Source organism: Macaca nemestrina, chromosome 6 (genome assembly GCF_043159975.1).
Source record: "Macaca nemestrina isolate mMacNem1 chromosome 6, mMacNem.hap1, whole genome shotgun sequence".
NCBI lineage: Eukaryota > Metazoa > Chordata > Mammalia > Primates > Cercopithecidae > Macaca > Macaca nemestrina.
Window position 1 is genome coordinate 102138566 of NC_092130.1, and position 26579 is coordinate 102165144.

The 26579-nt window shown below is 40.2% G+C and overlaps 1 protein-coding gene and 1 pseudogene across 8 annotated transcripts in view; one reads left to right on the top strand and one right to left on the bottom strand.

The window, feature by feature from the left end:
* LOC105475144 (family with sequence similarity 169 member A) overlaps nucleotides 1-26579 on the top strand; it is an 89632-nt gene that overhangs the window by 55350 nt on the left and 7703 nt on the right. For 7 of the 8 annotated variants that reach the window (XR_983161.3, XM_011730176.3, XM_011730175.3 and 4 more), the window contains 5 exons: nucleotides 7793-7921; nucleotides 8469-8581; nucleotides 11427-11466; nucleotides 12023-12173; nucleotides 16774-16930. Coding sequence is in view for 7 of the 8 variants with exons in the window: in XM_011730176.3 (XP_011728478.1) it covers nucleotides 7793-7921; nucleotides 8469-8581; nucleotides 11427-11466; nucleotides 12023-12173; nucleotides 16774-16930 (590 nt within the window). In the remaining variant the exon portion in view is untranslated. The remainder of the gene's footprint in view (nucleotides 1-7792; nucleotides 7922-8468; nucleotides 8582-11426; nucleotides 11467-12022; nucleotides 12174-16773; nucleotides 16931-26579) is intronic. The other variant, XM_011730177.3, reaches the window with a different exon arrangement.
* Nucleotides 12544-14032, bottom strand: LOC105475143 (actin-related protein 2/3 complex subunit 1A pseudogene; annotated as a pseudogene).

Genomic DNA, 26579 nt, shown 5'->3' on the forward strand with positions numbered 1-26579 from the left:
TATACCATAAAATTGCTGGACACAGTGGCTCACACTTGTAATCTCAACACTTTGGGAGGCTGAGGCGGGCGGATCAACTGAGGTCAGGAGTTTGAGACTAGCCTGTCCAACATGATGAAACTCTGTCTTTACTAAAAATAAACAATTAGCCGGGCGTGGGGTGCGTGCCTGTCATCCCAGCTACTTGGGAGGCTGAGGCAGGAGAATCGCTTGAATCCGGGAGACAGAGGTTGCAGTGAGCCAAGATCATGCCACTGCATTTCAGCCTGGGTAACAGAGCAGGACTCCATCTTAAAAAAAAACCAAACCAAAAGAAAAATACCATAATATTTGTCCTGTTAAAAGTGTATAATTCAGTGGTTTTTAGTATATTCATAGTTGTTCAATCATAGCCAGCAGTTCTAGAACATTCTTATCACCCCAAAAAGAAACCCTGTACCAATTAGCAGTCACTGTCCATTTCCCCTTCATCCTGTAGCAACCACTAATCTGTTTTCTGTCTCTGTGGATTTACTCATTCTGGACATTTTTCATATAAATGGAATCATACAGCGTATGACTTTTTGTGTCTGGCTGCTTTCACTTAGCATGTTTTTAAGGTTCATTCATGTTGTAGCATAAATTATTATTTAATTTCTTTTTATGACTGAATAATATTCCATTGTATGGCTGTACCACAACCTGTTCTAAAGTGATTGCTCCATTTTACGTTCCCATAAGCAATGTTATACGAGGGTTACCGTTTCTCTACATCTTCGTCCTCATCAGTGTTTGTTGTTACCTGTGTATTATAGCCCTCCACATTCTCACCAACATTTGTTATTATCTGTATGTTATTACAGGCATCCTAGTGGATGTGCAGGGACATCTCATAGTTTTGCTTTGCTTTGATGTTGAACATCTTCATGTGCTTAATGGTCATTTGTATATCTTCTTTGGAGAAATCTGTTCAGATCCTTTGACCATTTTGGTCGAGGCGGGGGTTGTTATTTGTTTATGGTAGCTTTTAAAATTAACAAAAATAAATTTCAGACATACAAAAAGGAATAAAGAAACTGGGAATGGTGGTGTATGCCTGTTATCTCAGTTACTCCAAAAGATGAGGTGGGAGGATTGCTTGAGTCTAGGAGTTTGAGACCAGTCTGGGCAACATAGTGAGACCTCACCTCAATTAAAAAAAAAAAAGTTTAAAGAGTAAGGCATTGGCTGGGCATGGTGGCTCATGCCTGTAATCCTAGCACTTTAGGAGCCCGAGGTGGGTGGATCGTTGAGCTTAGGAATTCGAGACCAGCCTGGACAACATGGTGTAAAACCCCATCCCTATAAAAAATTAGCTGGGTGTGGTGGCTTGTGCCTGTAGTCCTAGTGACTTGAGGGACTGCAGTCCTGGTGACTTGAGGGGCTGGAGAATTGCTTGAGCCCAGGAGGTCGAAGCTGCAGTGAGCCGAGATTGTACCACTGCACTCCAGTCTGGGTGACAAATTGAGAGCTTATCTCAAAAAAATAAAAAGATATAAAAATAAGATATCAAATACTCATGTACTATGTCAGCATGTACTATCCACGAGAAATGGCTTGTTGCCAATCTGGTCGAAGCCTTCTGTGTACTTCTACCCAATTAGACTCATTTCCCTTCCCTGGGATGAGTACTGTACCTAGCTTGGCTTTATTTTTCTCATACATTTCTTAGACTTGTAATACATATGTGTGTATTCTCAAACAGTATATCAGGTTGCTTTATATATTTAAAAACTATAAATATGTACTGTATGAATTCTGCAGTTTGCTTTCTTTACTCATCTTTATATTTGTGAGATTCATCCATACAAATTCATATAGTTCCATTTATTTTCAATGCCGTATTCCATTTTATGGACATATCACTTGGTGGTGATTTAAAACCATTAGTGGGTTTGGTTTTGCATTTGTGTAAAGGTATACAACTACTCAATGAGGTAAGATTTAATGCTAGATAGTGTTTAACCTAGAAACTCTTTTAAAGTATTATTTACTATTGATTTCAGTCTAACAGTAGACATTTATTTCCACTGAATATATTTTTATTCCAAACTTTCCGCACCTTCTTTAATATCAAAAGCAATCCAGAAAACAGGAACCAAGTACTGAATTGGGTGCCCATCTTGAATCATATTTTCTCTCTAAATCCATACATGAGAGTGGGATGGGCATTGTGTGCCCTTGGATAATCCTAAAATGCATTACCCCCTAATTAGTGCTTTACTGAATTTGAGGAGAGATGCAGAGACATCCACTGCAGGCAGAATCTGTTAGTACTTACTCTCTTCTGTGATTTTAATGATAAATAAATTGAATACCAAATGATTTACAGATGATTATCAGCTAATTTCTGTCTTCCCATAAAGTCTTAGCACTTTGGGAGGCCGAGGCTGGCAGATCACTTGAGGCCAGGAATTCAAGACCAGCCTGGCCAACATGGCGAAATTCCATCTCCATTAAAAATGCGAAAATTAGCTGGGCATGGTGGCACATATTTGTAATCCCAGCTACTCAGAAGGCTGAGTCACCAGATTTTGCTTGAGCCTGGGAGGCAGAATTTGTGGTGAGCCGAGATTGTGCCACTGCACTCCAACCTGGATGACTGAGTGAGACTCTGTCTCAAGAAAAAAAAAAAAAACCAGGCCTAGTGGTGTGCGCCTGTAGTCCCAGTTACTCGGGAGACTGAGGCAGCAGGATCACTTGAGTACAGGAGTTCAAGGCTGCAGTGAGCCACTGTACTCCAGACTCAGGGAAAGAGTCAGATCCTGTTTCAAAAAAAAAAAAAAAAAAAGCAAATATCTATTAAGTTATAATTTATATACAATAACATGTACCAATTTTTAAGGGTACATTTTTGATGACTTCTGACAAACATATGAACCTTTGCTACTGTAGACACAATCTAGATAGATAATAACTTTGTTTCCAAAAGTTCCCTTTGTGCACCAGTCCCCCAGCTTCCTTCCCTTCCAAACTCTCACTCCAGGCAAGCACTGATATGCTTTCTGTCAGTACCACTTAGATTTTTCTAGAGTTTCATGAAAAATGGAAATATGCGGTATCTATACTTCTGTATCTGGCATCTTATTTTTGAGGCTCATTGATGTTGCATGTCTCAGTACTTCATTCCTTTTTTAATTTTTTATTATTTTGCTGTGTATTGCTCACTTTCATTATACCACAATTTATTTGCCTGTTGATAGACATTTGGTTTTTTCCCTTTCTTGGCTATTACGAATAAAGCTGCATGAAAATGTCTTTGTATGATGGACATTTGTTTTCATTTGTTTGGAGCGAATACCTAAGAGTGTCATTACTGGGTTTTATGATTGTGTTTAACTTTGGGAAGTTGCAAACATTTTCTAAAGTAGTTATGTCATTTTGCGTTCCCGTTAGTGTAAGTTTATGGAAGTTCTGGTTGCTCTACATACTCACCAACACTAGATTTTGTCAATCTCTTTAATTTTAGTCATTCCTAGTAGTAAGTGGATAATGATATCTCACTCATTATGTGGTTTCAATTTGCATTTTTCTGAAGACTAAAGATTTTTGAGTATCTCTTCGTGTAATTATTGGATAATCATCTACCCTAAAAAAGTGTAGAACAAGTGAGGTGTTTGTTCACATCTTTTGCTTATGTTGTATTGAATTGCTTGTCTTCTTTTTTTTTTTTTTTTTTTTTGAGACGGAGTCTCGCTCTGTAGCCCGGGCTGGAGTGCAGTGGCCGGATCTCAGCTCACTGCAAGCTCCGCCTCCCGGGTTTACGCCATTCTCCTGCCTCAGCCTCCCGAGTAGCTGGGACTACAGGCGCCCGCCACCTCGCCCGGCTAGTTTTTTGTATTTTTTAGTAGAGACGGGGTTTCACCGTGTTAGCCAGGATGGTCTCGATCTCCTGACCTCATGATCCGCCCATCTCGGCCTCCCAAAGTGCTGGGATTACAGGCTTGAGCCACCGCGCCCGGCCGAATTGCTTGTCTTCTTACTGAGTTATGAGTTTTTTTGTTTTTTTTTTTTTTTTTGTGATGGAGTCTCGCTCTGTCGCCCAGTCTGGAGTGCAGTGGCGCGATCTTGGCTCACTGCAAGCTCTGCCTCCCGAGTTCATACCATTCTCCCGTCTCAGCCTCCTGGGTAGCTGGGACTACAGGCGCCTGCCACCATGCTTGGCTAAATTTTTGTATTTTTTAGTAGAGATGGGGTTTCACCGTGTTAGCCAGGATGGTCTCTATCTCCTGACTCCGTGATCCGCCCGCCTCGGCCTCCCAAAGTGCTGGGATTATAGGCGTGAACCACCGCGCCCAGCCGAGTTATGAGTTCTTAATGTATCCTGGATATGAGTTGTTATATGTGTGTATTGTTAATTGTTTCTCATGTCCTTTTCATTTTCTTAATGTTTTCTTTAGTCCATGTGCATTTTTTGCAAGTAAGTTTTGATATTTAAATGTTTAAATCTCCCATCCTACTATTTATTCTTTATTTGTCCCATTTGTTCTTTCTCCTTTTTTCTTTCCTTTTGGAAGTATTTATCAGTGTTCTATTTTATCTCAACAGTTGGTTTATTAGCCATGCCTTTTTGTTTTGTTTTGTGGCCTTGGTTTTCTCCAGCTTCTTCCTTCCTTTTAGTTTTGGAAACTAAACCCAGAACGTATGAGAAGTATTTTCAAATATACAGGGAAAAAAATGATAGACTAGTGTCCTAATTTCTGTACCAAGTCTAGATTGAACAAATGTGAAGATTTTGCTGTATTTGTTTTAGTTTAAGAGAACTAAATACAGTGTTTATTGATTGTGATAAAAGAAGCAATTGATGTTCTCTTTGAACTCTTCCCTAAGACCATTCTCCTTTCTCCTTTCCTCCCCAGAGATAATTGCACTCCTGAAGTTAGTGTTTATTTTCCTACTTATTGTTTCATATTTATGTCTGTAAACATAATAAAATATTATTTAGTGTGCTTTCTTGTTTTTCAAACCACTTTTTGTTGTAAAAAATTATATATAATACCTTTTTGTAGGTGAACAGTTCAGTGGCTCTTATGCACAGTGTTTTGTACCCATCACCATTGTCTATATCCAAAACTTTTCAATCATCCGCAACATCAACTTTCTCCCATTAAACAATTAACTCCCCTTTTCCCCTATCCCCATCTTCTGGTAGGTAACCTCTTTTCTGCTTTCTGTCCCTATGAATTTGCCCATGCTAGCTACCTCATCTAAATGGAATTATATACAATATTTGTTTTTCTGTGTCTGGGTTACTTCACTAAACATAATGTTTTTGAGGTCCATCATGTTGTAGCATATACAGTATCAAAATTCCATTACTTTTAATGGCTGGATACTATTCCTTTGTTTGAATATACCGTATTTTGTCTGGCCATTCATCTATTGATGGACATTTAGGTTGTTTCTACCTTTTGCCTATTGTGAATAATGCTTCAATGAATGTTGGTGTACAGATACCTGTTTGAGTCTCTGCTTTCGTTTCTTTTGATGTATACCTGAGGGTGAAATTGGTGGGTCATACAGTAATTCTTTTTGAGGAACTGCCAAACTGTTTTCCACTGTGGCTGTACCTCCTCCTCCTAGGTTCAAGTGATTCTCCTGCCTCAGCCTCCTGAGTAGCCACCACACGCAGCTAATTTTCTGTATTTTTAGTAGAGATGGCATTTCACCATGTTGGTCAGGCTGGTCTTGAACTCCTAACCTTGTGGTCTGCCTACCTTGGCCTCCCAAAATGCTGGGATTACAGGCGTGAGCCACCACGCCCAAGCCTTGTTTAGTGTTTTCTTAAACTTCTTATATGTGGCATCATTTTGTTCATTTACTGGCCCAGATTTTTATTGAGCATTTTAAAAAGTGTTATCAATATCGATTTAGGTAGCCATAATTCATTTGTTTTAAATACTATATAGTATTTTTATTACATACATATTACAGTTTATTCATGTATTTCCCTACTGTTTGACACTTAGGTTACATCCGGTCATCCTAGTTTAAAATTAGTCCTGTAATGAATATTATAAATGTTTTTTGCATATGTACAGATGGCCCTCGACTTCTGATGGTTTGGCTTTTGATTTTATGATGGTACAAAAGTGATACTCATTCAGTAGAAACAGTCATTTGAATTTTGATCTTTCCCTGTGCTAATGATATGTGGTATGATACTGTCTTATGAAGCTGGGCAGTGGCTGCCAATCACAACTCCCAGTCAGCCAGGTTATCACAAGGGCAACCAACCAGTACTCTACAGAGTACTGTATTCAATAAAGTATATGAAATATTCAACAATTTATCATAAAATAGGCTTTGTGTTAGATGATTTTGCCAGGCTGTAGGCTGTAGGCTGTAGGCTGTAGGCTGTGTTCTGAACTGTAAGTGTTCAGAACACATTTAACATAAGTGAGGCTAAGCTATGATGTTTGGTAGGTTAGGTGTAGTGAATGCATTTTTGACTTAGTGGTATTTTCAATTTATGATGGGTTTATCAGAATGTAACCCCAGTGTAAGTCAGGGAGCATCAGTATAAGGAATTAGGGTTTTTACCTAGAAGTAGAATTGGATCATAAAGTTCTCTTCTACTTTACCGTTGCAAAATTATTGTCCCACCAGCAGAGTGTGTGTTTCCATTTCCCTTATTCTTCTTGGTGCATGTCATCCCACAGGTGTAAAAATCATATCTTACCTTTCCTTGGCAGCTAGTGAGGTTTATCATCTTTATCTTTGTTTATTGACCACTCAGATTTCATTAGGTGTGAAATTCCTGTTCATAGTCTCTGTCAGTTTTTCTTTGGGATAACTGTCTTTTGAATTCAATTTCAGAAATTCTTTATATTTTCTGAGTACTAATCCTTTGTTTTACTCTAAATATCTCCTAATCTGTGTCTTTCTGGTATCATTTTCATGTAGAATGGTGCAGTTCAATACAGTAGTCACTAATTTAAATACGCGTTTAAGTTCAGTTCCTCAGTAGCCACATGTGGCTAGTGGCTACTGTATTGGACAGTGCTGATAGTAGGACATGTCTATCATCACAGAAAGTTCTGTTGCACAGTCCTGATACATTAGGTTTTAAATCTTAATAGATCATAATTTTTCATCATGGACTGTGATTTTTGTGTCTTTTGTAAGGAATCCATCTGGACCCTAATGTCCTAGAGGTATTTTCCTATGTTTTCTTTTAAACATTTTGTTTTTCACATTAGGTCTTAGAATTTGTTTAGAATTTATGTTGATGTGAGGTCAGGATCTGACTTTATTGCTTTTTTACATGGATTTTTATTTCAGCACAATTATTTTAATAGTTTATCCATTCTTTGCTGAAATATAATGCCTTTTCTGTCATTTGGCAAGTTGTAGTGTATGTGTGGTTCTTTCCTAGTGGAGTTTCTTTGTTACTTATTTGTGGGTTTTTTGTTTGTTTGTTTTTTGGTATTTTTCTTCTCCTTCTCCCTCCTATCCCCAGTCCGTTTATATATCCTTATGTCAATACTAGGTTGTTTCAATTACTATGGTTTTAAATACTCGGTTTCAAATACTTGGTACTTGTTTCATATACTTGGTATCTACTTGGACAAGTCTCTGTCCTTATTTTTCTTCTTCAGAATTCAATTTATTTATAAATGAAACTACTGTATACTTGAGTTGTGTTGGTGGTGTTTTGGTATCAAGGTTATGCTAGCTCCATGAAGTGAGTTGGGAAGCTTACTTTTCATCTTCTGTTTTCCAAAACAATGGATATTTGGGATTTCTAGAAAATTCTGAATGTGTTTTTCAGCTTGCAAGCAATACTTTGAGAAGTACCCAGGAGACCATGAACTCCTTTGGGAAGTTGAAGGTGTTGGACACTGGTACCAGCGAATACCAGTCACCAGAGCATTACAAAGAGAAGCACTTAAAATTCCAGGTAAGAGTGTTTTCAGTTTGAGTTCAGTTTATGTATTTATTTTTGGTAACCTGTCCTTGCTGGCTTGTAAGTCCAGTTTAAAAAGCAGTGGCTAGTAATGGTTGTGTCTTAGAGTCCAGAGTAGTGGTGTATTATAATGTGATCGTTCTAGTAACAGACTCTTGTCTAAAGTTTGAATATTTGTGATGTATTAACTTTTGAGTCCCTAGTAACAAGAAGACCTAGAACAGCCCAGTAGGAATTGGTGGGTAAGAAATAAACATAGATTACTGAAATGGCATAGAATAGTCACCAGGGGGTCCAGAGTACCCCCTAATCTCATGCACTTCTCCCCAAAGCTACTAAGTACTTAAAACAACTATTTAACATTGTATATAATGGCAATGTTGCATTATAAGGTATTGGTGAAGAGAACATCTCACACCTAGATTTTTGTGACTCTTTCTGTCTAGGCTGCTCCTCAGAGCTGTTAGGAAAATTAGTACAATGTTACACTTAAAACCAAATACTGATTGGGTTACAGTTTTAAAAATTCCTCTATACACAGCAGTTTCTCAAAATGAACCTAAAAGACCTATGTCTGGAGAATATGGTCCTGCATATGTTCCAGAATATGAAGCAAGAACTGAAGACAATCAGTCTAGTGAGATGCAGCTAACTGTAGGTACACTGTCTGTATGTTTATTGTTGTAAATAATTTTTGTGTTTTTAAAAAATAGATTCAGTTTATATTTGAGTTTTAAATGTCATAGTTCATTCAACAAAGCTATGTAATTTCTACTGTGTTAGTTTTCCTGGCATCTTCTGTTAATATTACTAAAGACTTTAATTTTCTTTGAAAAATAATTTTAATGATGTTAAAAGTATTATGAGCTAATTAAAGGTAATTTAGGACAAACATAAAATAATATAGAAGAAAATAAAAATCTATAATCCCACTATTCAGATATAGCCACTGTTATATTGCATATTATAAAGCATATATCTGTATATATTGTATTTTTGTTTTTATTCTCTTGGATTGCTTAACTGCTATTCTCCATTAATGTAATATTGGAAGCATTTTCTGTGGCATTAAATCATTAAAACATGATTGTTAAATAGTAGCACACTATTCTATTATCTGTTTTATGTAACTATCATTATTTGTTTCCTTAACGTAGGATCCTTAAATTTTTAACATTTTTAAATGACCCAGGAGCAAACACATTTATATATGAATCCTTGTGCATATGTAATTACTTCTCTTAACATACAAATTTCCAGAAGTGGAATTAGTAGGTGAAAGGCTATGAAGTTGTTATGTAAAGTTCGAGGCTGTATATGCTAGGTCTTTGTAGAATGTAATGCACTTTGCAAATATTAGGTATCCTGAAAGTAGAAGGACAGGTCCCATTACCAAACTCCACAGGACTTACCAGGTCCTTTTCTAGAAGTGATGTTTTGTGGTACTTGATACTGCTTAAAATACAGGCCCGTTGATGGGACTCTAGCAGTCTAGCGTTTTGGGGGATGGCATTTATTGCAGTCATATTTTTGTACCTGTGTATCTAAGTTTATTTTTGGTGAGTGTTGAATATGTCTATGTAAATGCATAGGCATATTTTAGAAACAACTACTTTAGGGAATTATTTGTGCTTATTTTCTGTCTTAATTAGCATGAGAGTTGACTATTTGAGTGGAAAATTTGTTAATATTTTAAAGAATAACTATATATATAAGGAGTTAGATTTTTGGGAATTTTTTTCCTACTTTTGGAAATTCAAACTTGAAAATAAGCTCCTGTCCTATTGCAGTCCAAATTCCTCAGATATACACAGATTCATTTAGTACTGGCCAGTTATAAAATCAAGGAAAGTAGAAAATCTACTCTTCCTATAAATGTAATGAGAGCAATGATTTACTTTAATACTAAGCCAAATAATTTTAGATGTGTCATTTGAGTGAGAATATATTACAGTGGTACTATATCATACAGTTGACAGCATAAATTAGATTTTAGAATCTAACCTATTTAAGATTTTAGAAATTCATATTCTTCATATTACTTTAATGTTTTAAATAGTTGAAGGAAAATGTTTGTTGTTTTAAACTATGTTATATCTCTTTTTGTTAGTACCACAAATAGTTTAGTTTATTTCAACTACATGATTTATTCTTTAGGCGATGATGGTATTGTTATGTGCTTTTTCCTGTTTTTATACATAAAACATTACATATATTTCTCTTATACTTTTTGCACCTTTTATTTATTCATCTTAATCTACATTTTAACCTTTTCTTGTTGAACTACAAGTTTCTTGAAGCAAGATTTTTGTCATATGATTTATCACAATTGCTCCCTTGCTTTTGTTCTATAAATTGAAGGCTGTGTGCCCACTATATTGTGGAGTTTTAGTAAGCATGTAATGGATGAACGAAGTAGTTACTATGGCAAGCATTGGACATATAAAGATACAGTTCTTAGACATGGGAGAACTAGATGGTCCATTGTTGGAAATATATAATATACTATAGCATAATAATTGCCTTATTATAGCAAGTAATTGGAGGTACATAGGAGAGGATGACTTTTAAAGGGTGGGTGGGAATTTTGTTAGGACATTCCAGAGGATAGCATGTGAAAAAGTTACAGAGGTGTAAAGGAAATGGCATGTTTGATATGAAAGAGGTATTTGGTATTGAATAGGTAGAGAATTTGTATTCTAAGCAGTGGTTGGCCATTAAAAGTTTTTTCTTGTTTTTTTTTTTCAGCAAAAAAATGGTACAGTTTGTGATTTGAAAGTATCACTTTGTCATCAGGATGGAGGGGTGTAGACTGGATGTGATTAGAGCACGGGATATGAGTGAGGAGGCTGTTGGAATAGTTGAAGTTCAAGAGAGTAAAGGCATAAACTAAAGCAATGGTAATACAAAGGACAGGGCAGTTTTGAGAGATTCTTCAGTTAAAATTGAAAGGCTTTGTGATTGATTAAATGTGGGTTAGGAAGAGGTCATTACTGACTCACTGTTTTCTGGCTAGAATGACTGACTGAATTGTCATTAAGCAAGATAGGGAATAATGTTGGGGAAAGATAAAGTTCATTTTGGGAATAATTGAGTGTGAAATTGGATGGGACATGCACTGGGAGATATCTCATTGGAAATAGAGCTTTGGAAATCAGGAAGAGAGTTTGGAGGCTTAAGTCGCATATTTGAATTCATCAATAAGCAGATACTGAAGTAAGCATAGCGAAGGGAGAGCATGTGGACTGAGCAGAGAAGGTGGCTGAGGACAGAACTAGGAGACACTAGTGGACACACTGTGACATATTAAATGACTTGCATATGTTCTCAGTCTTTTAAACTGAAGCTGAACTATAATCTTTTTATTTTTAAAGTAAATGTTCTTAACAAAAAGTGCTATTTGAAAAACATTTTACAAGTTTTTCTTTGAAACTGTAAATAGATCCATAGGGAGAAAAAATAGTCTAAAACTTTGGTTTTGAATCTATCTCTTTTTTAGATTGATTCTCTAAAAGATGCCTTTGCAAGCACTTCTGAAGGTAAGAAATTCAACTGATATATCAGTAAGTATTTGAGACACTTCACATTAGGGCAGTGTGTGTGTATATGCGTGCATGCGTGTGTGGTATGTCACCCTGAGTAAGTGAATACTTAACCAGCTCTAAAATCTAGATCTAGGTTCTCGTGCCACCACTGCCACTGATTTTGCTGTGTGAACACTGAGTAAGCTATTGTACCTCTCTCTTCGTTATTTCCTTAGCTATAAAATAGGGATGGTAATGTCTACGTTGTTTGTTTTTCAAGATTATTGGGAGAGAATGCAAGTGAAATACAAAAACACTTTGCAAAGCCCAAGGTAACAGGGAAATGTGAGAAATTAATTCTACAGTTCATATAACTTGACAAAGTTATTATATAATTTAGATTATATAATAATCTAAATAATTTTCTTAGCCTGGTGTGAGAGGAGGGTGAACCTGTGTAATGTGGAGAATATGTGTAAACCAGTGTAGTTCTTGCATTTCTGTGTATTTTAATAGGTAGTCCTTTTAATATATAATCAACTAAGTGCAGTTTTGCTGTTTTTCTCCTCAGGTCATGAAAAAACATCAGTTTCCACTCGTACTCGAAGTAGTAATCTAAAGCGGCCAAAGATTGGAAAGCGGTTTCAGGATTCTGAATTTAGCAGTTCTCAAGGCGAAGATGAAAAGACCTCCCAGACTTCACCTACAGCTTCATTAAACAAGTAAATAATTGTTTATTTTACTCTCAGTTTTTGTTTATTTGCACTTTCATATTAGTATTTAGCATTTAAGGTAGAGGCTATTTATTACATTGTTTGTGTAGCAGATGACTTTGGTTTAGGAGGTAATATTTGAATTATCCATATTTAAATTCTTGTACAAGATTATTAGTTGTTTATCAGTGCTAAGTGTTACCTTGACAATGCTATTGGGAGAAGTTGTTAATAAGAGACTGGCATAAACTCACTTCATGTGTGAAAATCTAGGAGAATATCTAGCCATTATATTATCCCAAATTAGTCATTATCACCAATGCTCAATTTGATGGTATGGTTTTAAGTAATGCTGAGATTTAGTCAGTTTTTTTCCCCCCACATTCAGTTCTTTTATTTAATTTTCTAGTGGACAGTTTACATATCTCCCTCACGCTGTCTTTTAAGTTAGTGTGACAATTTTCCATAATAAACTGCTTAAAGAGAAGCTTTGGTCAAGAATGGAATGAAATTGCAAAAAAACAAAAAAAAACCATTGCTTTTAAAATACCAACTGTTTCACCAATTTTATATTCAAACAAAACCACACGGTATTGGCGTGATACGTGTTTTTGTGTTTCCTTGGGGCTGGCTTCCTCGCCATCGTGCCATGGCGCAGCTGTGGTCAGCCACAGTTTGTCATGCTGGATGGTGGAGGCTCACTCAGCTTCACATTATCCAGAGGGCCTTGAAATCCCAAATTGTCATGGCTCCATCGATGCCAGTAGTGCAATATTTGTGACAATCTTTCTTGTCCACCTCATAAATAGAGACTTGAGCGATGCTATTCTGGTGCAGCATCTCCAAAGCCATGTTGCAGCCCTCAGTCATGGCCCTCTTGTCCATATTGCAGAAGCATTCCATGGCAGACATGTTGCGTTGGATGCTCTGTTTTGGAATCTCTAACTTGGAGACAAAGGTCAGGCAGCCATAGTCATCGTAGTTACAGAGCATTGGTCAGCAGTCATGGCCAGCAGCCACGACACTGTTCTCTGAGATGAATGACACACTCAGGAGCAGCTGGAACTCCGTATTCAGATTGAGACCTGCACACTTTTTGAGGCATCAGCAACAGACACGGTGCTGTCGTGGCTGGCCCAGGCCAGGTGGCTCCCACAGGCAGAGAAGCTGACCCCGTGGACCCAGCCACCAGTGCCACTGCCACCAAACTCTGACATCAGCTGCCCAAAAGGCATCTTGCTGTCCCAGGTCATGCTGCCTGGCTTTTCATCCACTTTTTTAATGTGGGAAGAAAACACACTGTGTTTGAAGTCACATGATCCTGCTGCCAGCAAAACTTTGTTGGGATGCCAATCCAAGCTGAGGACTGTGGAGCGAATCAGCTTTTTAATGTGCTTGCTCACCCACCAGTCATTTTCAGACTCAAAGTAACAAACAGAAATGAGTTGTGCTTCACTTCCCACAGCAAATTTGTTCTCTGGAGGGGACCACTTCACAAAAGTAGCTGTGTGATTAATTCTTAGGATCATCAGGGTTGGCTTCCAGACACCATCTTGCTGACTCCAGACATAGGCTTTGTGGTCTGCCCCACAAGTGACCACACGGTCGCTCTTGGGAGCCCCAGTCAGTACCTGTGATGTGTCCACTGTGCTCCTTGAGTTCATGAGCTTTCACCCACTGGTGTCCCTTCTTATAGATGTGCACTTCGTGGTTATTGAGACTGAGGGCAATCTGAGTACGATCCCTGTTTCAGGCATGACAGTTGATTGGCTCTAGTAAAAACTGATGCAGTGACATTATTCTTAGTGTTTTCAAAGGAGAGAAAGCTGGGGTCGAGGCAGTCCAGACGGTCTCAGAGCAGAGGATTCGCAGACTTGGGGGAGTTGACGTGAACAGGCTCTAGTCAGTTTTAAAATACCCTCAGTTTTACTTTATTGATTCATTTTACTGGGCTATTGGATATAATTTGTAAATTAATGATAACCATAAATAGTAGAGTCAGTTCCTTCAGGAATTTAGTTGCCAGCTGAATCAACAGAACACTTGAGTCTCAACTTGTATCCTCTGTCTTTGAATCTTAAAGCAAGACTCTAACTTTTATAATAAAATTAGATTTCTGCCCTAACAATTCTGCCAGCTGTTCCTGAGTCAACCATTTAGTTAATTCAAAACTTCGCCATTTTAACTGTCAAATTATTGTAGTCAAGTAGAGAATTCTGTAGCTATGCTTATCCTATTACGCAAATAATTTTAAATTTGGGTAATTAGGTTTGTAAATGTTTGTTTTGGTGAAAAATTTGTAATGTTAAAGATAGATATAAGGAAATATTTAAATCTAGTAATTAAAAAATGAGTTTAGAAAACTGGTTTTCTCACTGAGCCATATTTTGATGTAGTACCCTTTTTAGAAGGGTAACAATGTATTTTAAATTGAGCCTCCCAGAATTATTGTGGAATTTTGTTTGCTTTTCATAAGCAGAACAGTAGGAGTTTATGCTTGACTGTTTGCTCAAACATATGAACAACAAAACATCATCTTAGCCCTCAAAGGATTGACTGCCTAGGGGTAAAGAGAGATACGAACACAGTTTAAGAGCACCGTAAGGTGGATTGTGATTGTACAATAATGGAAAGTGCAGAATGCTGTGGATACTGAGGAAAGAGTGTTAGATTCTAATTGAGGGAATGGAGAGATTTGGCATTTGGGCCTGGGCATCAAAGGTAAATAGAAACCCAACAAGTGGAGCTGAGACAGAAGACTTTCTAGTGTAAAGGTCCACCGACTATGGCCTGTAGGCCAAATCTGACCTGCCACCTGTTTTTGTAAATAAAATTTTATTGTAAGACATCCATGCTCATTAAGCTTATATATTTTAAATTAAGCATACATATATTTTTATATATTATTAAGCTTATATATTTTTAGTTATGTTTGCATTGGAATGGCAGAGTTGAATGGTTGGAACAGAGACCATATGGCCCACGATGCCTAAAGGAAAGGTTTGCTGATCCCTTTTCTACACCAAGGCTGAGAAGTAGAACTTTCTGCAGTGATGGAAATGTTTTGTATTTACACTGCCCGGTATAATAGCCATTAGCCAGTGTGCCCATTGAAGTAAGGCTAGTGCAACTAAAGAACTGAATTGTTTCATTTAATTTTAATTTAAATGTAAAATAGTGAAGTGTGTCTCGTGGCTATTGTATCAGTACAGATTTCAACTAAAGCACTGACATGAGCAAAGGCACAAAGCTAGGAGGAATGTTACTAAGGATAATTGATGAATAAGGTAAATATAAGGGTCTAGGCTGGGCATGGTGGCTCATGCCTGTAATCCCAGCACTTTGGGAGGCCGAGGCGGGTGGATCACCTGAGGTCAAGAGTTCGAAACCAGCCTGGCCAACATGGCAAAACCTTGTCACTACTAAAAATACAAAAATTAGCCCAGCGTGGTGGCACACTTCTGTAATCCCAGCTACTCAGTAGGCTGAGGCAGGAGAATCGTTTGAACCCAGGAGGTGGAGGTTGCAGTGAGCCGAGATCACACCACTGCACTCCAGCCTAGATGACAGAGGGAGACCCTGCCTCAAAAACAAAAACAAACAAATATGTTAGGCTTTCAAAGAAGGTGCACTTTATTCACTGAGCTTATAGAGAACCACCAGAAGTTTCTGAGCTGGGCTATCACAGGTATAGATAATGTGCATTAGAAAGACAGCTCTGAAAGCCTTGATGAAGATGTACTGTAAGTCTGAAGATGAATTGGGAAGAAGTACAGTGCTCCAGAGAGAACTGGGACCTGAAGCAGAGCTGTGAAAATGGGCATAGAAAGTCAGGAATATATTTGAAAGGCAGCTTTGGAGTTAGAACTAAACCATATAGTGTGTTGTCCAAGGTGACATTTTTGAGAATGAAAGGAGCATTATTAATAATTATGCCAGTATCCATAATTATGGACAAAAGTCTGTAAACTGGGACTGCTCCAGGTAAACCAGGATATATGCTGATTCTAATAGAGTAAGATCCATGGTCCTTCAGTATAAATGAGGTTAAAAAAAAAAAAAGGTATGATACAGGCTGGGCGCGGTGACTTACGTCTGTAATCCCAGCGCTTTGGGATGCCGAAATGGGTGGATCACGAGGTCAGGAGATGGAGACCATCCTGGCTAACATGGTGAAACCCTGTCTCTACTAAAAATACAAAAAATTAGCTGAGTGTGGTGGCACGCGCCTGTAGTCCCAGCTACTCGAGAGGCTGAGGCAGAAGAATTGCTTGAACCTGGGAGGTGGAGGGTTGCAGTGAGCCGAGATCGCGCCACTGCACTCCAGCCTGGGCAACAGAGTGAGACTTTGTCTCAAAAAAAAAAAAAAAAAAAAAAAAAGATAAGATCCAATAAGATATGGATAAAATAAAAGAAGAAGGGTCTAGTTTACATAATTGAGAAGATGGTAATATTATAAGAGGATGAAGAGATTGGTTTTAGACTTGTAAAATCTGAAGTTGTTGACAACATAGTTGATTCTCTAAAATGTTACTTTAAGAAAGGACTTCTGAGATTTTATATTTATCCTTAATGAAACAAGTGAGAATGGTTTTCTTTTGTTTTTTAGATTGGAGTCCACTGCACGCCCATCAGAGAGCTCAGAAGAATTCCTGGAAGAAGAACCCGAACAGAGAGGGATTGAATTTGAGGATGAAAGCAGTGATAAAGATGCACGGCCAGCACTGGAAACGCCGCCACAGCAAGAGAAGCAAGATGGTGAAAAGGTATGAGATCACTTACTCAGTAAAATGAAAATAAGTAAACTAAATTTTACCTTTCGTAATCATATGTTGTTAGAAAAGTATACTGATATATTTTAGAGTCTTAGAAATTGTGTGTAGTGTTAAAAAGCATATATATATTAAGCAAGGTCAGGTACTACAGTTGGGGAGAGGATAAAATTACAAGGATAATTTAGTTTATAAAAGTTTGCACTTATAAAAATTTGAATTATATCAAAGATAAAATAGGGATGTTTAGTAAGATCTTTCGGTGCGTTTAAAATATAAGTTAATTTGTAGAATTAAACACACATACACAAATGATATAAGATCTCGTATAGAACCAGTTAAAATGCTTTCAGGTGCAATAAACCTTCAATGGCACCCCCATTTTCGTTAGAGGGCTAAGAATTACTAGTCCAGAAAAAAAAATATTTGATGACTATTGATCTCACAAATTTCTGGAAAAATAACTAAATTCATGTTTTTTAAACACTAGAAAAAAATATATAAACCCTTGGTAAATAAGTAAACTCTTCATCTGGGTTGATTTTTGCAGCTTTAAAGTATTTATCCCCAGCTTCTTTTTTCTTTATCCATTTCCATTTTTTTCTTTAATGTCTTCCATCTTTTCCTTTCCACAGATTCCCTATTTCTTCTTTCATATGTTTCTTGAAAAAATCTTTCAGCTGTTTGCCAAGTCCAGCAGGCAGGTGAACAAGTGAAACTATATATTACTGATTTTGTTTTTCTTTTTGAGACGGAGTTTTGCTCTTTGCACCCAGGCTGGAGTGCAGTGGTGTGATCTTGGCTCACTGCAACCTCTGCTTCCTGGGTTCAAGTGATTCTCCTGCCTTAGCCTCCCAAGTAGCTGGGATTACAGGTGCCCCCCACCATGCCCAGCTAATTTTTGTATTTTTAGTAGAGACAGGGTTTCACCACTTTGGCCAGGCTGGTCTCAAACTCCTGATCTCAGGTGATCTGCCCGCCTCAGCCTCCCAAAAGTGCTGGGATTACAGGCGTGAGCAACCGTGCCCCACTAGTTTTGTGTTCTTAAGTTACTCTGATTTAGCTCCTGCTTCCTCTATTTCATGAAGTGACATGCTGTGTCAGCTCACTGCAGCCTCCACCTCCTGGGTTTAAGCAATTCTCCTGCCTCTGCCTCCCAAGTAGCTAGGATTACAGGTGCACCAACATGCCCGGCTAATTTGTGTGTGTGTGTGTGTGTGTGTGTGTGTGTGTGTGTGTGTGTTTTTGAGATAGAGTCTCGCTTTGTCCCGGGCTGGAGTGCAGTGGTGCCATCTTGGCTCACTGCAAGCTCCACCTCCCAGGTTCACACCATTCTCCTGCCTCAGCCTCCCGAGTAGGTGAGACTACAGGCGCCCACCACCACGCCCGACTAATTTTTTGTGTTTTTAATAGAGACGGGGTTTCACCGTGTTAGCCAGGATGGTCTTGATGATCTGACCTCGTGATCTGCCGAGACAGGGTTTCACCATGTTTGCCAGGCTGGTCTTGAACTCCTGATCCACTCATCTCAGCCTCCCAAAGTGCTGAGATTACAGGCATGAGCCACCGTACCTGGCCTCATGAAATGATATTTTTATGTTTATTTTTGTAATATTTCTTTTTCCTTTTTTTTTTTTTTTCTTTTGAGACAAGAGTCTCGCTCTGTTGCCCAGGCTGGAGTGCAGTGGCACAGTCTTGGCTCACTGCAGCTGGGACTGCAGGTGCCCGCCACCACGTCCCGCTAATTTTTTGTGTTTTTAGTAGAGATGGGGTTTCACCGTGTTAGCCAAGATGGTCTCAATCTCCTGACCTCAATCTCAATCCGCCCACCTTGGCCTTCCAAAGTGCTGGGATTACAGGCGTGAGCCATCGCGCCCGGCCTATTTTAGTAATTTTGGGGAGCAGATGGGTGTTTGGTTACATCGATAAATTCATTAGTGGTGATTTCTGAGATTTTGGTGCGCCCGTCACCCAAGTAGTGTTGTATACTATACCCAATGTGTAGTCTTTTATCCTCACCCCCCTCCTACCCTTTCCTGCAAGTCCCCAGAGTCCATTATATCACTCTTATGCCTTTGCATCCTCATAGCTTAGCTCCCACTTATGAGTGAGAACATACGATGTTTGGTTTTCCATTCCTGAGTTACTTCACTTAGAATAATGGTCTCCAACTCCATGCAGGTTGCTGTGAATGCCGTTATTTCATTCATTTTTTATGACTGAGTAGTATTCCATGGTCTACATATACCACTTTTTTTTTTTTTTTTTTTTTTTTTGAGATGGACTCTTGCTCTGTTGCTGGGCTGGAGTGCAGTGGCATGCTCTCAGCTCACTGTAACCTCCGACTCCCTGGTTCAAGTGATTCTCCTGTCTCAGCCTCCCGGATAGGTGGGATTACAGGCACACACCACCACACCCAGTTAATGTTTGTATTTGTAGTAGAGACGGGGTTTCACCATGTTGGCCAGGATGGTCTCGATCTCCTTACCTTCTGATCTGCCCACTTTGGCCTCGCAAAGTGCTGGGATTACAGGCCACCATGCCCGGCCTATATATACCACATTTTCTTTATCCACTCATTGGTTGGTGGGCATTTAGCCTGGTTCCATAGTTTTTGCAGTTGCAAATTGTGCTGCTATAAACATGCACGTGCAAGTGTCTTTTTGATATAATGACTTATTTTTTTCTGGGTAGATAGCCAGTAGTGGGCTTGCTGGATCAAATGGTAGTTCTACTTTTAGTTCTTTAAGGAATCTCCACACTGTTTTCCATAGTGGTTGTACTAGTTTAGTTCCAACCAGTTGTGTAAAAGTGTTCCCTTTTCACCATATTCACTCCCACATCTGTTTTTTTTATTGTGGCCATACTTACAGGAGTAAGGTGGTATCAAATTGTGGTTTTGATTTGCATTTCCTTGATAATTAGTATATTAGGGTTCTCTAGAGGGACAGAATAGGATAGATGTATATAAAGGGGACTTTATTAAGGAGTATAAAGTCACATGATCACAGAGTCCCATAGTAGGCCATCTGCAAGGAAGCCAGTCTGAGTCCCAAAGCTAAAGAACCTGGAGTCTGATGTTTGAGGGCAGGAAGCATCCAGCTCTGGAGAAAGATGTAGACTGGGAGCCTAAGCCAGTCTAATCTCTCCATGTTCTTCTGCCTGCTTTTTATTCTGGCCATGCTGGCAGCTGATTAGATGGTGCCCACCTGGATTGAGGGTGGGTTTGCCTCTCCAGTCCACTGACTCAAATGTTAATTTCTTTTGGTAACACCACCCTTACAGCCACACCCAGGATCAATACTTTGCATCCTTCAGTCCAATCAAGTTGACACTTAGTATTAACCATTACAAGTCTACCCCTTGTCAGCTTGAACCCATACACACTTCCTGAGATCATACATAGTCTTTAAATAAAGACAATAATGTAATAATTATGCCTAACACAATACAACTGTCATTCGTACAACTGGAAACCCCCAACCCAAATAATATTATGTAAAGTTAACACTTAATTGCTCATATGAAGTCAATAAATCTTATGTCACATGATGAAGGAAAAGGGAAATAAAATGAAGGTATTTTCTTATTACAAGTGTATACATGCGCAAACATGTTCTTAACCAAATAAGGAGGAAATACTCATGACAATTACAGTCATCATTTCTGCAGCTGGTCACGTGGTTGAAGCTGGTGTTGATGACTACCTTCTTCTGCTACCCATTCTGCATTCCCTTTGCCTTCAGCAAGCACTTTAGCAGGTTGTGTTTTTTATTTCCTAGTGTAGTAACGCAAACCTTCATTCCTGAAGAGTCTGGGCCATTTGTAGTCTTGCCTGGATTGGGCTGTTGTAGTTTCCCATTGACCTTAATCACAGGGCATCGTAATACTAAGAGACACCCCAAGGGATCTCCTATATTCCATGCATACTCTTCTTTAACTCCATTGTGGAGTAGTAGACTGATTTCATCTTGATAGCCTGGGTCAGTCACCGTAGCCAACACTGTAGCTCCCTCAGTCTGTTGACTTTAGGAGGAGCCCAAAGTGTCCAGGTGGCAATCTTAACTTCCAGTTTAATGGAATCATTGTTGTGTCTCCTGGTGGCAGCATTCCTCTCTCTGGAACTAATACCTCTAGGCCAGCAGAACGTAATGTTATGGGGACGGGAAGCAAAAATTTTGCTAGTGGATCACTAGGGGTGAAGGTGAGTGAGGCCATTCCCACTTTTACCCCTGGATTCCTGGACCTGTGAGTCCTGTCTATAAGAGAAACAGTACCATATACTGAAATGCTGATTCAGAGCCTACACAGCCTGCTAGAGACCTTTGCCTCAGCCCTGCACAGTATTATCACCTAGTTGGTGTTGTAATTGTGATTTCAAAAGCACATTCCACTGTTCTGTCAATCCAACTGCTTCAGGATGATGGGGAACATGGTAAGAACAGTGAATTCCCTGAGCATGAGCCCGCTGCCGCACTTCTTTAGCTGTAAAGTGACTGCCTTGTTCAGAGGCAATGCTGTGTGGAGTACCATGACGGATAAGGCATTCCGTGAGTCCATGGATGGTAGTCTTGGCAGAAGCACTGCATACAGGATAGGCAAACTCATATCCAGAGTAGGTGTCTGTTCCAGTGAGGACAAACCTCTGCTTTTTCCATGATGGAAGAGGTCCAGTATAATCAACCTGCCACCAATTAACTGTTTGATCACCCTGAGGACTGGTGTCATAAGGGTGTCGTAAGGGCTTAGTGTTGGTCTGTGCTGCTGGCAAATTGGGCACTCAGCAGTGGCCGTAGCCAGGTCAGCCTTGGTGAGTAGAAGTCCATGTTGCTGAGCCCACGTGTAACCTCCATCCCTGCCACCATGGCCACTTTGTTCATGGACCCATTGGGCGATGACAGGGGTGGCTGGGAAAGGAGGCTGAGTAGTGTCCACAGAACAAGTCATCCTACCCACTTGATTATTAAAATCCTCCTCTGCTGAGGTCACCGTTTGGTGAGCACTCACATGGGATACAAATATCTTCAGTTTTTTACCACTCAGGTCCATCCACATACCTCTTCCCCACATTTCTTTGTCACCAATTTTCCAATCATGCTTCTTTCAAATCCCTGACCATCATCCAAACCATTGGCTACAGCCTATGAATCAGTATATCGTCACACATCTGGCCATTTCTCCTTCCTTGCAAACTGCACAACTAGGTGCACTGCTCGAAGTTCTGCCCACTGGGAAGATTTTCCTTCACCAGTGCCCTTCAGGGATGTTCTAGAAAGGGGCTGTAGTGCGGCAGCTGTCCACTTTTGGGTGGTGCCTGCATATCATGTGGAACCATCTGTGAAACAGGCCCTAGTCTTCTCTTCCTCTGTCAACTGATTATAGGGAACTCCCCATGAGGCCATCGGTGCAGGCTGGGGAAAAGGAGGCAGAGTGGCAGGAGTGGAGACCATGGGCGTTTGAGCAACTTCCTCATGTAACTTACTCGTGTCTTCAGGACCTGCTCAAGCCCGATCACATATATACCACTTCAATTTGATGATGGAATGCTGCAGTGCATGACCCACTTTATGATTAGATGGGTCAGAAAGCACCCAGTTCATGATAGGCAGTTCAGGTCGCATGGTGACTTGATGACCCATAGTCAAACATTCAGTTTCTACCAAAGCCCCGTAACAGGCCAAGAACTGTCTCTCAACAGGAGAGCATCTGCAGAAGATGGCAGGGCTTTGCTCCAAATTCTTAGAGGCCTCCACTGTGATTCACCTATGGGGGCCTGTCAAAGGCTCCAAACAGTACTTGTCTCTCAAAAGGAGAGTAGTTATCTGCAGAAGATGGCAGGACCTTGCTTCAAAATCCTAGAGGCCTCTTCTGTCATTCACCTATGGGGGCCTGCCAAAGGCTCCTAACAGCATCCCTATCTGCCACTGACACCTCAAGCACCATTGGATCTGCTGGATCATACAGCCCAAGTGGCAGAGCAGCTTGCACAGCAGCCTGGACCTGTCGCAGAGCCTTATCCTGTTCTGGAGCCTACTCAAAACTGGCAGCCTTTCGGGTCACTCGATAAATGAGTTGGAGTAACACAACCAAATGAGGAATTTGTTGCCTCCAAAATCCAAGTAGGCCAACTATGTGTTGTGCCTCTTTCTTGGCTGTAGTAGGGGCCAAATGCAGCATCTTACTCTTTACCTTAGAAGGAATATCTCCACAGGCCCCACACCACTGGACCCCTAGAAATTTTACTGAGGTAGAAGGTCCCTGAATTGTAGTTGGATTTATTTCCCATTCTCTGGCATGCAAATGTCCCACCAGTAAGTCAGTGTGCTTGCTACTTCTTGCTGACTGGATCCCATCAGCATAATGTCATCAATGTTATGGACCAGTGTGATAACTTGTGGAAGCAAAAAGCGATCAAGGTCTCTTTGAACAAGGTTATGTCACAAATGTGGAGAGTCGATATACCCCTGAGGTGGGACAGTAAAAGTATATTGCTGGCCTTGCCAGTGGAACACAAATTGCTTCTGGTGGGCCTTATGGACAGGAACAGAGAAAAAGGCATTTGGCAAATCAGTGGCTGCATACCAGGTACCAGGAGATGTGTTAATTTGCTCAAGCAATGAAACCACATCTGGTGCAGCAGCTACAACTGGAGTCACCACTTGGTTATGCTTATGATAATCCACTGTCATTGTCCAAGATCCATCTGTCTTCTGCACAGACCAAATGAGAGAGTTGAACGGGGATGTGGTGGGAATCACCACCCCTGCACTGTCCTTGATGTTGGCACTAATCTCCGCAGTGCCTCCAGGGATGTGATACTGTGTGTGTTTGACTATTTTTCTAGGTAGAGGCAACTCTAATGGTTTCCATTTGGCCTTTCCCACCATAATAGCCCTCACCCCACCAGTCAGGGATCCAATGTGGGGGCTCTGTGAGCTGCTAAGTATGTCTATACCAATTATGCATTCTGGCACTGCAGAAATGACCACAGGATGAGTCCGGGGACCCACTGGACCCACTGTAAGTCACACCTGAGCTAAAATTCCATTAGATTACCTGATCTTCATAAGTCCCTACTTTAACCACAATGACGTTTTGGGTCACCCGGAATCAATGTCAGCTCAGAGCCAGTGTCCAGTAGTCCTCGAAATGTCTGATCATTTCCCTTTCCCCAGTGCACAGTTACCCTGGTCAAAGGCCAGAAGTCTCCTTGGAGAAGGATGGGAGAAAGATTCACAGCATAAATTGTCGGTATTGTAGTGGAGTCCTTCCTCAGGGGGCTTAATTCAAGGGGTTCTGGGTCTATAAAGTGGCTCAAGTCTGGAAATTGAGGGGCTGTGATTCTCTTGTTTTCTGTAATTCAAATTAGTCTTTTGTCCACTTGACCTGGAAGTTTTCCATTTATATGAATTAAGTAGGAATTCAGTAGGCTTCCTATCAGTTCTACTTCTGGGAACACTGATTAATTAGCCAGTGCAAAAGCTCTACACAAGTCAGATTATTCTGATTGCTGCTTTGCCTCTGTGGTCCATTATGGTAGCTCGCCCACCCTGCATTTGATGGTTGAGTGCTCCCACTTGGCCCCTGCCACCTCTGGATCCAATTATTCCCATTGTATTTAAATTTTGTAGTTGAGTGACTGTGGTTCCCAGTTAGATCTGGCATATAGAGAAGAGCAATCATAGAGCTCTTCAAAGATTCATGTGCTGCCCTCACAAATCTCTTTCACAAAGCATTGGTCAAGGGTATATCTTCTGGACCTTCTCAGCTGGGATGAGTAGGTCTAACGTGACTAATTCACTCCACCATCCCAATCTACCTAAGCCTTTGGATCCCTTCCTCTACATTAAACCAAGGGAGATCAGGCATTTCTAGCTCGCTCAGAGTGAGCCATCTTTTAATCCGTATTTCAGCTAACCAAGCAATCAAGCTATTAGAACCTTTTTAAACTCCCTGAGCAGCAACATTAAATGCAGAGTCCCTGCTTAGTGGGCCCAAATCAATAAATTTAGCCTGATGCAACTCTGTGTTCCTTCCACCATCATCCCACACCCTTAACATCCATTCCCACACCTGTTCTCCAGATTCCTGCCTATATAAATTAGAAAACTCAGTGTTTTTCAAGTGTAGCACACCTCCTTGTGGGTTACACTCTGAACTTCACCTCTAGGGGGCCGCTGGGACTTTAGTCCTTATAGGTCTAGAAGCAAACAGGGCTGATTCTCCTCTCCTGAGGTAATGTTACCACTACTGGGGATGGTGAAGCTGTTTCTTCTGGCAAAAAGGCTCATCAGAGTTTATAAGCTCTGTGTCCCCAGCGTCATCAGGGTCCTCCTACCTGTCCCCATTCCAAGTTGCAGGTTCCCATTCTTTTCCAATCAGGGCTCTCACTTTAACAGTAAACACCTGGCGAGGCTGTGCATGTGCCTTTCATTGCAGGTCAGCCACTCACAAGATAAGAGGTTGTGTCTGATTTTCCACAATTTCAGCTCTTTGTCTACAGGAGACAAGACTCTCACTCAGGGCTTTTGAAGTATCTGCTTTTGAAACCTGGAGTTAGAATCCCTGAGTTCATCATTGTTTTTCATCACTTTGTCCAGTGAACTTAGGAGCAGCCAACCAACTTCATTGTGTTCCTTGGTTCTCCACATATGGTCAAAGGTATTAAGTGTAGAGTCACCAAACTTTTTCCCTCTCAGAAGCGGTGAATCAGGAGTGTCAAATGCATTTATTTTGCATAACTCTAAACAGTTCATGCCAAGGACTATCAGTGTTCGCCGTACTACTAGAAGTAGAGTCCTTAGCATTTTGGGGTCTGATCATATTAAGGAGCCATCTCCAGAAACCCACCGACAAAAGAACTCCATCCTTAATATTCTGTTCCTCTAGAACCACTCCTGGTACCAAAGTCTGTTAGGGTTCTCTAGAGGGACAGAACTAATAGGATAGGTGTATATATAAAGGGGAGTTTTTAAGGAATGTTAACTTGCACGATCACAAAGTCCCACAATAGGCTGTCTGCAAGCTGAGGAGCAAGGAAGCCAGTCTGAGTCCCGAAGCTGAAGAACCTGGAGTCCTATGTTTGAGGGCAGGAAGCATCCAGCACAGGAGAAAGATGTAGGCTGGGAGGCTAAGCTAGTTTAATCTCTTCATGTTCTTCTGCCTGCTTTTTATTCTGGCCATGCTGGCAGCTGATTAGATGGTGCCCACCTGGACTGAGGGTGGGTTTGCCTCTTCCAGTCCACTGACTCAAATGTTAATTTCTTTTGGTAACACCACCTTTACAGCCACACCCAGGATCAATACTTTGCATCCTTCAATCCAATCAAGTTTACAGTATTAGCCATCACAATTAGTGATGTTGAGCATTTTTCCATGTTTGTTGGCCATTTGTGTATCTTCTTTTGAGAATTGTCTATTCATGTTCGTATCCCACTTTTTGATAGGAAACTATATATATGCATATGTGTGTGTGTGTATTGAGACATTTTCACTCTGTCACGCAGGCCGGAGTGCAGTGGCATGATCTCAGCTCACTGCAACCTCCATCTCCTGAGTTTAAGCGATTCTCATGCCATAGCCTCCTGAGTAGCTTGAATTACAGGCATGTGCCACCATGCCGGGCTAATTTTTGTATTTTCAG